Source organism: Harpia harpyja, chromosome 6 (assembly GCF_026419915.1).
Source record: "Harpia harpyja isolate bHarHar1 chromosome 6, bHarHar1 primary haplotype, whole genome shotgun sequence".
Classification (NCBI taxonomy): Eukaryota; Metazoa; Chordata; class Aves; order Accipitriformes; family Accipitridae; genus Harpia; species Harpia harpyja.
The window spans coordinates 42882873-42897100 of record NC_068945.1 but is presented as its reverse complement, the minus strand read 5'-3'; the positions used below and the strand labels follow the sequence as shown (position 1 = coordinate 42897100).

At 43.5% G+C, this 14228-nt stretch overlaps 1 protein-coding gene across 5 annotated transcripts in view; it reads left to right on the top strand.

The window, feature by feature from the left end:
- Positions 1-14228, top strand: part of CTTNBP2 (cortactin binding protein 2) — a 140241-nt gene that overhangs the window by 41456 nt on the left and 84557 nt on the right. For 2 of the 5 annotated variants that reach the window (XR_008235580.1, XM_052789748.1), the window contains exon 1: positions 9228-9472. The exons of 1 other annotated variant lie outside the window; for it this stretch is intronic. Coding sequence is in view for 2 of the 4 variants with exons in the window: in XM_052789748.1 (XP_052645708.1) it covers positions 9404-9472 (69 nt within the window). In the remaining 2 variants the exon portion in view is untranslated. Of the gene's footprint in view, positions 1-9227; positions 9473-11764; positions 11870-14228 lie in introns of those variants that run through there. 2 more of the 5 variants (XM_052789746.1, XM_052789743.1) reach the window with 2 other exon arrangements.

The following is a 14228-nucleotide window of genomic DNA, read 5'->3' as shown; positions in this document are numbered from 1 at the left end:
AGCAGACATCAATATTCATGACAGTTTTCTGCCACATATCCATCGAAAGAGATTTGACTCAGGAAACAGAATGGGAGCTTTACCCTCTATCCTGTGCCTCATCTACAGGCGGGACAAACCAAAGTGCTTCCTATTCCCCTTTGCTGCATTTCACTCTTCCCTCTGCACAAATGTGAACATATTCAAGACATGAGAGAAGGCATCCTTTTGCATACAAAGATTTTCAGCCACACCACCTCTTACTAGTGTCTCCTTGAGCCATCCACAATCTCAACTTCTTTTTTCAACTGGAAAATAAATAGCACTTTTTCTCTTGCAGTAATTGATAAAAGTCTAAGCATTTCTTTCTCTAATTTTCTTATTACTCAGTTTGCGTGCTGAGACAGTAGTTTATTTGCTCTGGTGTTGATTACATTTTGTCACTGTCACTTCACAGAAGTTTCCAATATGCTGCTGGTTATGTTTTCACCTTCGGTAATGATTTGCTTTAGCGTGAATTCCATTTTTCTTTGCACTAACTGGAGTCTTTTCTTGGCTGCCCCAATTCATTTCAGGGGGTATAACCTGTCTCATACAATGGATAAACATCCCCTTAAAAGTGGAATGCACCATGTATATGACCTGTTATGCTAGCAATGATTAACTAGGTAGGCAATGTTAGAGAAGGAAGAGCAGCTCTCCTTTCTCATAAATACAAGCCAGTGTCATGAATGATATGAAGAAACTTATCTCAAGGACAACACTACCAGACCAAACCTTTCCTCTTTCACAAGATTTGGTTTGTTGAGTTGTTTCTACTTCTGTGTTGCAACATGCAGCTGCTATTAAATATTTTATTTTATTTTATTTTATTTTATTTTATTTTATTTCTCTCATATTCATATTCTAAGGCTTCCTTTTTTTTTTTTTTCTCAACTACTGACCTGTATTACTTAAAATAAAGTGCTGGTAAAGATCAGTTTAGGGCTAGGCACTTTAATCAGGGAAACAAATGAAGCAATATTATATTCTAGTTCAGAACCTTTAAACAGCTTACTGTAACCATATTGTTGCTCAAATCCCTTGCTGCAATTACAAAAAAACAGCACTGCAAAAAGAAAATATTAGGCTTGGCACAGTCACCTTTGAACAATTTGTCATATTCTGAATTTTCTGCAGATAATAATGCTTGTCCATCAGAATGCAAAATTACTTATCCTGTGACGTGTCTAATTGCATATTCTCAGGATCTTCCATGGAAAAGGCCCATGACAATAATTAATACCTAATGCTATAAACACTATTGCTTTGGGTGTTGCCTAGCAACCAGCATCCCGTAGGCTTCCTGAGGGGCCTCAAATAAAGGCAGGAGAGGGATCCTTCCCTACCGCCATGGGTGAGAAGCGGCTTTGTTCTAGGCTGCTGCTCTGTTCTGGTTGTTTCTAGAGTGATCTCTGCCAAACAAATCTCCCTTAAGAGGCTGCATGCCTGAAAAGCCTTTTCAAAGGCTAAACAGAAGCCAAATGCTGCACATGCTGATTTTTTTATACTTTGGGATATCTTTTATGATCAAAAATACGACCACTATCCTCTTGTTATCCTCCAAAACCAGAGTCTTGTTTCCAAAGGAAGTGTTTCTGTGGGTTTATTTCTACTTCTAATTGGAATAGTTTCCCCTCCGTGACAGGGCTGACTTTTTTACAATCATCAACTGTTTTTTTGGACAAACCAGACATTAAATTTAAAAGAGGACTTGGTCTGTGAAGTGTTTTTATACAAATACTGTTCTATCTCAGCAGTATGTACAGTGCAGAGTAGAACAAACTTCACTGAAATGCAGTTTTTTTCCCAGCTGTGAACGCATTCCTTTTTGATAGTGCCATTTTTTTAAGTACCAGTTCATTTCCAGTGCAATCTCTTTATCTTGGCACAGAGACATCTGAATCTCATTTCATTAAATGTATATATTTACTCAGATGGTCACTTCAATAAGGCCAAGAGGCTGGAAACCAGTATTCCAGGGTTTTCTTTCTCAGTTACAGTTTCTGAACTATTCTGTGGTCCTTAGCAAGTCACTGAGCTTTCCTTTATGTTTGTTTTTACATTCAAATTACTGCTCAGATATCTTCAGACTCAGAAAGATATTGTGGTGCTTAATTAGTAGCTGCTATTTTATTTGATAGCCCTTAAGGAAAAGTCACCAGTATCAGGACATATTTAATTTTGTCATAAATAATGCAGAATTTATATAGTTTTAAGCTAACACATTCAGCACTATTTGAATAGAAAAGATACAGCAAAAATCTGATTTTAAAGTAATCATTTTATTGACAGGACTGTGTAATACGTTTGCTAGGATCTGGAAGAAGTTAGACTAACTGATTGGTAATCCAGTCCTGTGTTTCTATGAATCATATTTTGTAGTTGTTTTAAAATAACAAAGATCAAATATTACATAAATATTCCTCATTTTAAATCCACTGACTTTCCTTTTTTTCTGCCTTTGTCCTGCAGCAAGATTATTCAGTCTTTTGAGATATTTTGTAAAGTCATTATATTCATACAGATTTCTGGCTGCAGCAGATCTTCTGTAGAGCTTTGGTTTTATATTCATGCCCGGTTTTGAAATCTCAGAGGAAATTGTCAAGCCACAGAAGGCAGGAGAGACCCCAGCATCCATTGAGAGTTGATGAAACTCGGGACCCTAAACGCTTTTTTCATTTTTGCAACACAGCTGGTTCATACTCATTTTTTTGAATTTCATTCCCACTTAATTCCCACTAAGGTAGGCAAAATGACACATTAGAGACCAAAGTCCCATCTAATCTAAGTGACGGTGTAAAACATCTCAATCTTGAGGGACATGCTGAGCAAAATTCTAATGAAAGGTAATCTTATGGATATCCAGAATTTAAATGGTACAGCAAAGGCAGAATCCCTAATCCCTGACTTAAGTATTTCAGTGCAGTTGCACATTGAAAGATGCTTGTGCTTGACAGGAAAGACTAGACAGGGTTATCTCTCTCCTGTTCATTGCTTTTCCTCTGTCTGACTCATTTACATGTAAATAAGTGAATTTTGCACACATACTGAATACCACATGAATTATAATTTCACCTTTTTTACTTGTGAATTCACAATAAAAGTCTGTCTTACTGATTTTTTTTTTCTGATTAAAACATACATCAGCACTTGTGTTACCCATAAATTTGAACCACAGACTTACACATGTGTTGCCTATCTTTAGTTCAGGTCACTGTGAGTCTTGCCAATATGATCACATTAGTTCAGTTTATGGAACACACACACTCTCAGATCTCTTGTCTTTTCACAGAATTATTTTTCAACTTTGAGAGTATAAATAAAGTTACATTGTGAAAATTGAATTGCATCAGTGAGTAAGTGCATCACTTTCCTACAGGCAAGCAAATTTCTTCCTTTATTCTAGCAAATGCTTGTGTTCCAGGAGGGAGTTAACTCCTCAGCACAATGTTTTCTGTTCTGTGTCAGCAGCACAGGAGCTAATTCTCCTGGGCTGTGGCTCTACAGTGTCAGTGGTGGAGCTAACAACCTATTGAAGCAGCTTTGTTTCATTAGCAGGGGAATTTCTCCCTAGTGGAGCATTTCAATACAAACATTTCATTACCAAGTCACCGTATAGAAGCTCAATCCAAGTGCTAAGATAGTTACCACCTTACCGAGACTGATCCTTCTTGGCAATGAATTGTTTAACCTCCCTTGAGATTTTATTTCTACAATTACAGAGTAAAGGTCCTCTTGAAGCTGTTTCATGTGCTGAATGCCCACATACAGTGCTGCACTCGCACAGTAAGCTCTCAGAGCAATAGTTGAGCTTTGGCAGAGAGGACAGCCTCCGCTGTGTGCACTATCATTTCAATTCCAGCCGAGTTTCTTCTGAGATACAGAGGTCCATTTTGGCAGTGGTACAGCTTCATCCCTACAGGGGGGCATTTAGTGATCCAATTTTGTTCATAGGATGTCAGTGGCATAAGAAAATTTCAAAATTAACCTTTTGCATAATGAAAAGGGAGAAATGCCAAAACAGTAGGTATAGTAAGCAATGGATTTTTTTCTCAAAACAAAGGGAAAAAAAAGAAAAAAAAATATTCTGCAATTAGGTGATTTAACAATCACTGAAAAAATTAATTTCATGGTGTAGTGATTTGTGGGCTAAGAGTTAAATTCCAAAATGAGGTAGTGTACTTCCCAGCACTGCAGATCACTGCGTAACTCCTGCCAGTGAAGGAACAAACTCTTCCACGTCTGGCAGTTGCAGCATGAATTCCCCTGCCTCCTGCCACTACAGCCAATATGCTCACAGCAGCATGCATTTCTCCTATGTCCAGAAAAACAAATGTGTTTTTTGCTTGGAAGTGCTGATGCCTGTAAAAGTACATTAGTCATCATGCCTGCTCAGGGAAACTGGTTTTGAGAATTCTTGATTCCTGCACCTTTATTGATTCAGTTAGCAATCTCTTGTGGATCTACTTCACATTCCTTACTGGTACCCATGAGAAGATGAGTGAAAGAGAGAAATAACATAGGGCTTTTAGCATTTCTGAGTGTTTTCATACATTTTCAGTCTGACAGTTTTAACTGTCCTATACCTTTCCAGTATTTAAAAAGGTGTACGCTCTTTTTTGCCTTGACAGCAAATGAGTTATCATTTTCTTCCTCATAGGGAAACACATGCAAAACACACAAATATCCAACTTTTTTAGACATTACAGCATAGACTTGAAATATATTGATACTCTAGTAGAAGCTTATGGATTTCAACTCCAGGGAGATTGGTGTGTGATCTTTTCTTTATGCATAACGCAGACTGCAAGACTTCTCTAAAATAAATGTTTCAAATTCATAGGCTGTACCCATTTTTAGTTTCTGGATTCTATTCTGGTCTCAGATTTCTAAAAGTTAGGCACAGCAAACACTCAAATTTTAGATCCCAGTTGGAGCTAGCTTTCCCTCTTCTTGTGTTAAAGTGGGGTCTCAGAATCCTCCTGCTCAAGGTTAACTTTTGGAATTGTCACCTGTAATTTTTAAACATTTCCAGGATGTTACAGTATTGGCAGAATGATGTCATTCAACGTGAAGCCTCAGTGATAGCAGTTTTCTCTTTCTATGTAAAAGATACTTAAGGATCTTGTCATTTTGTTCTTTAGTATGGTATGAGGTTTGCAGTAGGCACTATCTAATATTTAATTTTATGCTTTAAACATTAAAACACAATTCATAAACATTCAAATAATCTTTCCTGAGATGTCAGTAATGCTGACACACAGAACACTCTATTTTGATAGTTTTCCCTTTTTTTTGTCTACTTGTGCCTTGCTAAGCAGATTATAGCCAGTTTTCAACATTCCAGTCATGTGAATCACATCACTAGCTTATAGTAATATGCAGCACTGTTGAATTTATGCTCATAAATCAACAATTGCAACACTTTTTATTTATTAGCTATGCTCCTTGTGCATAGTCAATTAAAGCATCTCTTCTGTTGATGCCTACTGGAGATTCCATTTTGTTCTCAACGCTTTGATTTTTGTCTCCTTTTCACCTTTCTTTTTGATGTTAATTTAACATCCTCAGAAGCAGCCAACATGCCTTTTAGAATATTGATTCTTTTTCTATTGAATTTCACACAGGCAGTGGTGTGCCATCTTCCAGAGAAAGCAGCCCCTTCTTCACAAAACCCAAGCTAATGGTTCAGTTATCAGTGCTCTGTATTGCTTATAGGTCTCCAAGACCAAAGTTCCCTGAAGAGGTAATCAGTGCAGTATTTGAATTATGTTGTTTGGCTTGGCTTGATGAGTCCTCTATGAGGGTGATGGCAGAAGTGCCTTAAGTTAGGACTGGGGTGACCTTTGAAAAGATTGCGATGATACAATGATTAATTACTCTTTCTCAGATATCCAATATTCTGTAAAAGTTTATCTTGGGACTTTAGTGTCTCCTGCTTGCTTTAAATTCAGACACAGGCTTATTTTTTAGAAAAGGGTGAATAAAATACCATTTTGCATTTTTCTGTTTCATGCAAATGGTTAGTACCAAGGCGGAAAAGCCTCAATACACTGTATATTTTAGATACGCAGCAGTTTTCTTCCTTGCCAATGTAAAGCCAAGGCATGCATTTTCTATCAGTCACAGCAGTTGTGTGCTAATGGAGGGAATGAGCACCATTCAGTCCAGCAGCTGCATCCTGTAAGGTGTGGACATTCCACCACTGGGTGCCAGTTCTCTAATCATAGGAAAGAAATACATTTAAAGCTCGGTTGTAAGGCCCGCTCCTAGGCTTGGTCCTTCCTTTATGTCACTCAAGCCAAGTAAAACTGGAACAGCAGAAAAAGAGTTAATTGCATTCAGTTTGCCAGCTACGTGCTAGTAGTAAAACAGTGAGCACCTTCCTCCGAGAAAAGCAACTTCTTTGCCTTATTGTAGTGATAAAATTATCTGTAAAAGCACAGGCAATTTCTTCTCCTACAAGGGCTCTGGCTTAGCCATGCGTTAAAGAGCTGTTTTACCCTGTATAATACAGGCATAGCAATGACAGTGCACTATGGTAGCAGTCACGAAGTCATGCTGTCCTTCTCTCTGAACTCATTTATTATGTGCGTAGATGCTATGTTACTGAGGATTTAAAGCCAGTTCTGGGACGGGATGTCAGCAGCATAAACAGAGTAACCAGAGAATAAGTAAGACCTTGTCCAGTGATGTAGTACTAACAATCAAGGAAAAAACATTTCCTACTTTGAAGATGATCCTAAGTCCAAACGTGTTCTTCATGCAGTAAAACCTCAAAGACATTTGGGCCCTACCACCATCACTGATGATGCAGCAACAATTGCTATGCAGCATGAGAATCTACTCCCAGTAGCGACTGGTGATATCTAATATGGATTTTAGCGCTCTCATGCCAACAGTAAGCCTTGTTGCTGTCATTAGGGGAAAGAGTGAAGAAACACAAATATGCAGTACAGGCTCATACAATTATAAAAATCAATAATATTTTCAAAATGTTGTGATGATTCATTTCACGGCATAAAGAAGAAGTATAGATCATTCCTCCTTCAAAAGCATGTCTGTCATCTTTTTGACCACAACAGCAGGTCAAACTGATTCCAATGCTGGGATGATGTGCTGGATATTAGTTGTCTGAGGGCGGGCTTTTAACTGAAGTGTTGCTGGTCCATCTATCCTATTAAATTTTTGCTGGCTGAGATCTGAGCACCCCCATCTCTCTCAGAAATCATTCTAAATTTACCTTCAGATGAGGAAAGAGAGATCAGTTCTCAAGTCTGAGATGGAAAGCTATGACTAATCTAATATTCATTGTTATTTTGATAAATGTACACTTGGTAATTGATAAAATATCAGCTAAACCAGAGTTTATGATCTCAGCAGAGCAAGAGATAAATGGTGCAGCCTTTGCTACATCATTGCTGTGATGTGGATGGAGTTACAAAAATAGTACTTACACAGTATGTTGTATGCATATTTTGTACCAACTCACTTAGAAAGACACATAAGTAACTGTAATGGTCAGCAGATGATTCTAAAACATCAGGGAAATACTGGCAATGATAATGGTAGACAGGAATCAGTAAGAGAAAAGATATTCTCAAACCAGTTTAAGATCTCCAGTGTTTAAAACCATTTTGGAGGCAAGTAAGTATGACAAAGTCCATAGGAAACAAACAACTTTTCATTGAGTTTCTTGATGGCAAAGCACCACATACTCCTCAAAATTTATATAAATAATAACTATGAGTAATGTATGGTACTTTGCTGTCAATACAGTAAGCGAGCATCAATATATCCTAAAACCAATTAAATGGTATTAGAGTTCTGGGAAGTGAGAAAAACAAGTTGGTTTAGGCTCTGTGTCATCAATGGAGTTTCTCAGCTTCGTTGGTGGAAAGGATGCAAACACTCACTATACTTATAAAAAGTGTAAAACTTGAGTAGGAGGAGAGCTAGATGATTTTTAAGGAAAAACAAACCCTAAACCCAGAAAGCATCTGTTTGACTGGATTTTACGTGCCCTGTAATGGATCCTATACACTGCCTTCTACTCACTGTTCAGTGTACATTTACGTTATGGTTGAAGTTCATTCTACTTACCACTTATCAGTTCCCCTTCAGGTAACGTAAAGGGGAAAAGGTTCGTGCGTGTTTTTACTTAGATCCTTAGGCACAGCATGCTTAGAAGAACATTTGCTGTCTTTGATCAAGGGAAGGCATTGCCCATTTCTGTTTGGTTGTGGTGCCAAGGGAGTTCAGCATGAACCTGGAGCTGAAGCAGCCCTGTCAAAGGAGACTGGCAAGGCTCAGAGGAGCCTGCTGTTGGTGGAAGTTGTAGGTGGCTGCAGAGTAAACAGTGTTGCAAATTCAGCTTCTAATGGATATAAGTTGGTTCCAGAGGAGGGTACATTTGGATCCATTTTTGGTGTATAGCTCACCAGGTAGGTTCCCATTGCTGGCGGGAAAGCAGTGGGGCAAGACCTCGAGGAACATCCCCTGGAGGCAGACAGTGTGGCACAGATGGAGGGGAACGTTTAGCCTGTGTGGTAGCGGGTTCAGCTCAGCAGCCCAAACCTTCCTCCAGAGGAGTTAGAAGAGCCTTTGGCTTCGGTACCCACCTGGAACAGCAAAGAGCAGCCCCGGGGCCAGGGAGGGCTCGAGGGCTGGGGCTGAGAGGTGCCGAAGCGTTGGGCCTCACACATTGGGCCTGGATGAAGGTCCACCCTCGCATGGGCTCTGAAGCCACCCTGCCTTGAAAATAAGCCGGTAAGCAAGGGCTGGCGGCAGAACTGTCCTCCCCCAGCCCCTCCACGGGGATCGGGGCAGGGAGAGGTGACTCCCTCTGTCAGCACCCCCAAGAGAAAAGAGACAAAGAGATGCCCTTCCCTCAACCGCTTCAGCTGGTTTAAGGGTCTCACCGGTCAGGTGAGCCAAGCCCACTGTAAAAAAACTGGTTTTTTTGTTTGTTTTTTTTTTCTTCCCGCCCCGTCCATAACCCTTCCTTTCATTCTCCTGCTCCCAAGCCACGGGGGAGGGAAGGGAGGAGAGTAGTGCCTGCGTGGGGCCCGGGCAGCGCGGCTGGCGGGAGCACTCCCCTCAGCCACCATTGCGCGCCGGCAGCCCCCGGCGGGGTCCCACTCCCCCTCCTCCGCCTGGCTCCGGGCCGCCTTATGGCGGACGGGGAAGGGGGTGGGTGGGGAAAGCCGAGCGAAGGGGGCGGCTCGGCTTCGGCAGCTCCGCCTGCGCGGCGCCGGAGGGGTTAAGCGGCCCCCGCTCCCGGTGGGCTCGCTGCCGGCGGGGAGGGGGTTAAGCGCCTGGCGGCGGCTGCCGCCACTCGGCTCCGCGCCGCTCTCCGCGCCGGAGCCGTTACAGCGGGAAGATGGCGACGGAGGGTGCGAGCGGCGAGCCGGGCTCTGGCGGACGGCGGGACTCAGCGGCCACGGCAGCGGTAACCGGCTTGGCGGGAGAGGGGCGGGGGGGGGGGGTGTTCGACCCAGCCGGGGCGAGGAGGACTCCCCGTGGGGATGGGACGAAGCGGTGCTTGGAGACCTGCCTCCCCCGCTCCGTCCCTCCGCCCTCCTTCTCCCCCGGGGCGGGACGGGGCTCGGCTGCGGCGGGTCCCGCCGCAGCCGAGCCCCGTCCCGTCCCGCCCCGGGGGAGAAGAGAGAGGGGCGCGGGGTCTCCCTCCCTGCCGGCCTCCCTCTTCCCCTCAGCGGGGGGGTGGCGGGTTCTCTCCCCCATTGTTCCTTCCCGCTGCCCCGGCGCGGGGTGGGCGTGCGGCGCCCGTGAGGGGGCACGGAGGGGGGTCCGCTCCCCGGTCTCGCCTCTCTCTCTCCGACCCACCCACCCCCCTTTTCCCGCCGCTTGCCGCGGCGAGGGCGGCTGCGCCCCGTCTCTGCGGGCGGGCTGAGGTGGTGATAGCGGCCGGGCTGTGGGACCTGTGAGACCAGGGCGGGGGGGGAAATGTTGATCTTTAACGCTTTGCCGGGCCCGCCCGGAGCTTGCTTTCTCCTTCCTTCCTCCCGTGTGGCGTTTTCGACGCCGGTTAAAAGGGTGTCAGCCGTTAAAAGGGTGTGGGGCGGAGGCTGCGCTCCCCGTGGCGGGCGGTGGGCTCCTGTCTCCCGCTCACCGGCCCGAGCCCCTGGCAGGGGAGCGGGGGTTCATCCCCTCGGGCGGCCTGCTCCTTTAGCCGGCCCCCGGCTCCTCGCCCGTGCAGTGTCAGACCCGTCTCAGCCCGGCAGCTCTACCCTCGCCCGGCGCATCCCAGACCCGGCGCGGTGAAACCCGCCCGGGGACCGACCGGCGCTAATCAGCCCGTGTTAATCGCCTGGTTGACCGCCGTCGTGAGAGCGGGGTGGCCGGGTCCAAAACCAGGCTGTAAGTGCTCGGCCTGGTGGCGACATGCAAAGTTTAGGGCAGTAAAACCGCCGTGGTGGCCGTTTTGCTTGGGATCGGTTCCGAAGGTGGTGACCCCCGAAGGGAGGGGACACTAGTTTCTATGAAATTGACGTTATTGCTGGCATTTTTTTATTATTATTTTGTTTTCTTTCAAACAGGCACTAATTCTTATCTCAAACCCTGTTCCAACTGTGCAGTTAATCTTCCTTGTGTGTTTTAACTTCTGCAGTGTTGTGGAAATTGAGTTTTACTTAAAAAAAGTAAACCTTACACAGTGAATATTTATAACATCACTGTCTTTTAAAGCAGTGACATAACTGTGACATAAATGAATATTAAGGTAAGAATTCATAAAAGCAGACTATTAAATACTTTAGAGCCCTAGTTTTGAGTAAAAAATATTTATACTAAATTCTTCAGTATACTCATATTATTACTGCCTTAAGTTTCAATTTTAAAAGCCCAAGAGAGTAGCTTGTAATCAAGTAGCACTCCAATATTGTCCTGTCAGGCAGTGCAGTGCAAGCCACTCATGCAATTTGGTGTTCCCATTGTGGAAGGTAGGAGCGATAGCTCTACACTCCACACTGCTTTTAAAATATTTTTTTAAAACTGAAGACATTCTAGGAAGTAACCTGTATGTTGCTCCCTAACAAAAGTAATAGCTATACTTAAGCAATAACAAAATTTTTTTTAAATCACTACTTTTAATATGCCTTCAGTCATTAAATATTTAATATTCCTTTTCATCTTCTTTTCCTTGCCAATATAAATGTTGTATTGTTGATTTCACTTTCTCTCTTGTACAGGAAAGTAAAAAGAACTCCTCTGTGCAATGAAAAGATTTTAAAAAATCATTATACAATACTCCAATATTCCTTTTGAAGGGTTAGTATGAATAGCTTATTTTCTGTCTTTTAAACTCAAGATAACAGAATTATGAATTGGATCATCTTGCTTACTTTTAGCATGACAGTAAGCATCCAGGTGACTATCTTGTAAGTCATGCTAAACTTCAACTTATAACAAAATACTATTTTCAGTACAGTTTTAGATTTTTTTTTTTTAGTTCTCAGAATCTTGATTGCACAAATGGTGCATTAAAAAATTGTAAGCACAGTATTTGTAATAGTAATGTGTTAATTTGTAAATTTTATGATGTAAGCAGGAGATGTATAACACAGGATGGTACAGTAGGGTTTCTTGATACTAAATGCTGTTATTGCAACTTGGTACACTATCAGTAACATCACTGGAAAAAAAGACTTTTTTTGCTGCTTTTAGAAGCACTGTAGAAAAGGATTAAAAGTGCTTCCCTCCCTCCTTTTTTTACATTCACCAGGGAATTTGACTGAAAAAGCCTAGACTCTTCTATAGTGTGTTACATTTAGGAGCAAAGCCGATAATCTTGTCATTCTGAGTTTCCTTGGATGGAGCACAGCATTTGGTAAGCCCGCCACTTCTTTCCCACAAAATATTGGTACATTTATCATGGTAAGGATGACAAGGAAAAATGGCAGGGGAGTGGTTCTGGTCCTTTTTCATACCTGCACAGCTTGATTGCACTGCAGCCAGTGAAATTGTGTTGGTGCAATTTGGACTAGAATTGAGAGAAACATATGTGTGTATTTTAAAACATCTTTGAATGACTTCCATCTGCATAATGTCTACCAATAATGATTATATAATAGCAAGAAATAATCCAATTTGACAGTCTTTTTGTTAAAACATTTAACATCAGCCTGCTGCACATAGAGGGCTGGCTTGTCACACATTGTAGGTTCATAACAAAGCCTATGAAAAGCTTGTTATATCAAACACAAAGTTCGTTAAAATTATTCACTAAAATTTCTGGATTTGATTTTGCTTGACCAATGATCAAAAGCATAAATGTTATTTGTCTCTGAAAGACAGTACCTTCCGCTGTCTGTAAAGCTGTACATACAGAGGACATTGCTAGAGTGGAATCTTAACTCCTCTAAAGTGAGTAGGGATTTTGCTGCTGTGTTCATCGGTTGAAATTTCATTGAGAATGATGTGTGCATACCCAAAAGAATCAGTCTGGGTTGCTCTGGGTCACATAACAGTACAAAAAAGTTGCACTACAGAAAAATCTGTCAATGTTTTAAAAAATTGATAAATGGAGAGAAATTCCATGACACTTTGTGGTGGCATTGTGCAGGATTTTGTGCTTAGCTTGGAATATTTACTCTTGATCTGCAAGAATTCTTGTAGTAGAACTGCCATTCTGGTCAATATAGAATCACAGAAACATAGAATCATTTCGGTTGGAAAAGACCTTCAAGATCATTGAGCCCAACCATTAACCATGCCCCCTAAACCATGCCCTGGAGTACCCTGTCCACTTGCTTTTTGAATACCTCCAGGGACGGTGACTCAACCACTTCCCTGGGCAGCCCATTCCAATATTTGACAGCCCTCTCAGTAAAAAAATTTTTCCTAATATCTAACCTAAATCTCCCTTGCCTCAACTTGAGGCCATTTCCTCTTGTCCTATCTCCAGCCACCTGACAGAAGAGACCAACACCCACCTCACTACAACCCCCCTTCAGGTAGTTGTAGAGAGCGATAAGGTCTCCCCTCAGCCTCCTCTTTTCTAGACTGAACAACCCCAGATCCCTCAGCCGCTCCTCATAAGACTTGTGCTCAAGGCCCCTCACCAACTTGGTTGCTCTCCTCTGGACACGCTCTAGCAGCTCAATGTCTTTCCTGTAGTGAGGGGCCCAAAACTGAACACAGTACTCGAGGTGCGGCCTCACCAGTGCCGAGTACAGGGGAACAATCGCCTCCCTGTTCCTGCTGGCCACACTGTTCCTGATACAGGCTAGGATGCGATTGGCCTTCTTGGCCACCTGGGCACACTGCTGGCTCATATTCAGCTGGCTGTCAACCAGCACCCCCAGGTCTTTCTCTGCTGGGCAGCTTTCCAGCCACTCTTCCCCAAGCCTGTAGCGCTGCATGGGGTTGCTGTGACCGAAGTGCAGGACCCGGCACTTGGCCTTGTTGAACTTCATACGATTGGCCTCAGCCCATCGATCCAGCCTGTCCAGATCTCTCTGTAGAGCCTCCCTACCCTCAAGCAGATCGACCCTGCCTCCCAACTTGGTGTCGTGTGCAAAATTGCTGAGGGTGCACTCAATCCCCTCATCCAAATCATCGATAAAGATATTAAACAGAACAGGGCCCAACACCGAGCCCTGGGGAACACCTCTTGTGACCCGCCGCCAACTGGATTTCACCCCATTCACCACAACCCTCTGGGCTCGGCCATCCAGCCAGTTTTTCACCCAGTGAATAGTGCACTTATCCAGGCCACGAGACGCCAGCTTCTCAAGGAGTATGCCATGAGAGACAGTGTCAAAGGCCTTGCTGAAGTCTAGGAAAATAACATCGACAGCCTTTCCCTCATCCACTAGGCGGGTCACCTGGTCATAGAAGGAGATCAGGTTGGTCAAGCAGGACCTGCCTTTTGTAAACCCATGCTGACTGGGCCTGATCCCCCTCTTATCCTGGAGTTGCCATGTGAGTGCTCTCAAGACAAACCGTTCCATAATCTTCCCCAGTACCGAGGTCAGGCTGACAGGCCTGTAGTTCCCCGGATCCTCCCTCCGACCCTTCTTATAAATGGGAGTCACACTGGCAAGCCTCCAGTCCTCTGGGACCTCCCCTGTTGACCAGGATCGCTGATAGATGATAGAGAGTGGCTTGGCAAGGACCTCTGCCAGTTCCCTCAGTACTCTTGGATGGATCCCATCAGGTCCCATAGATTTGTGAGTGTCCAGATG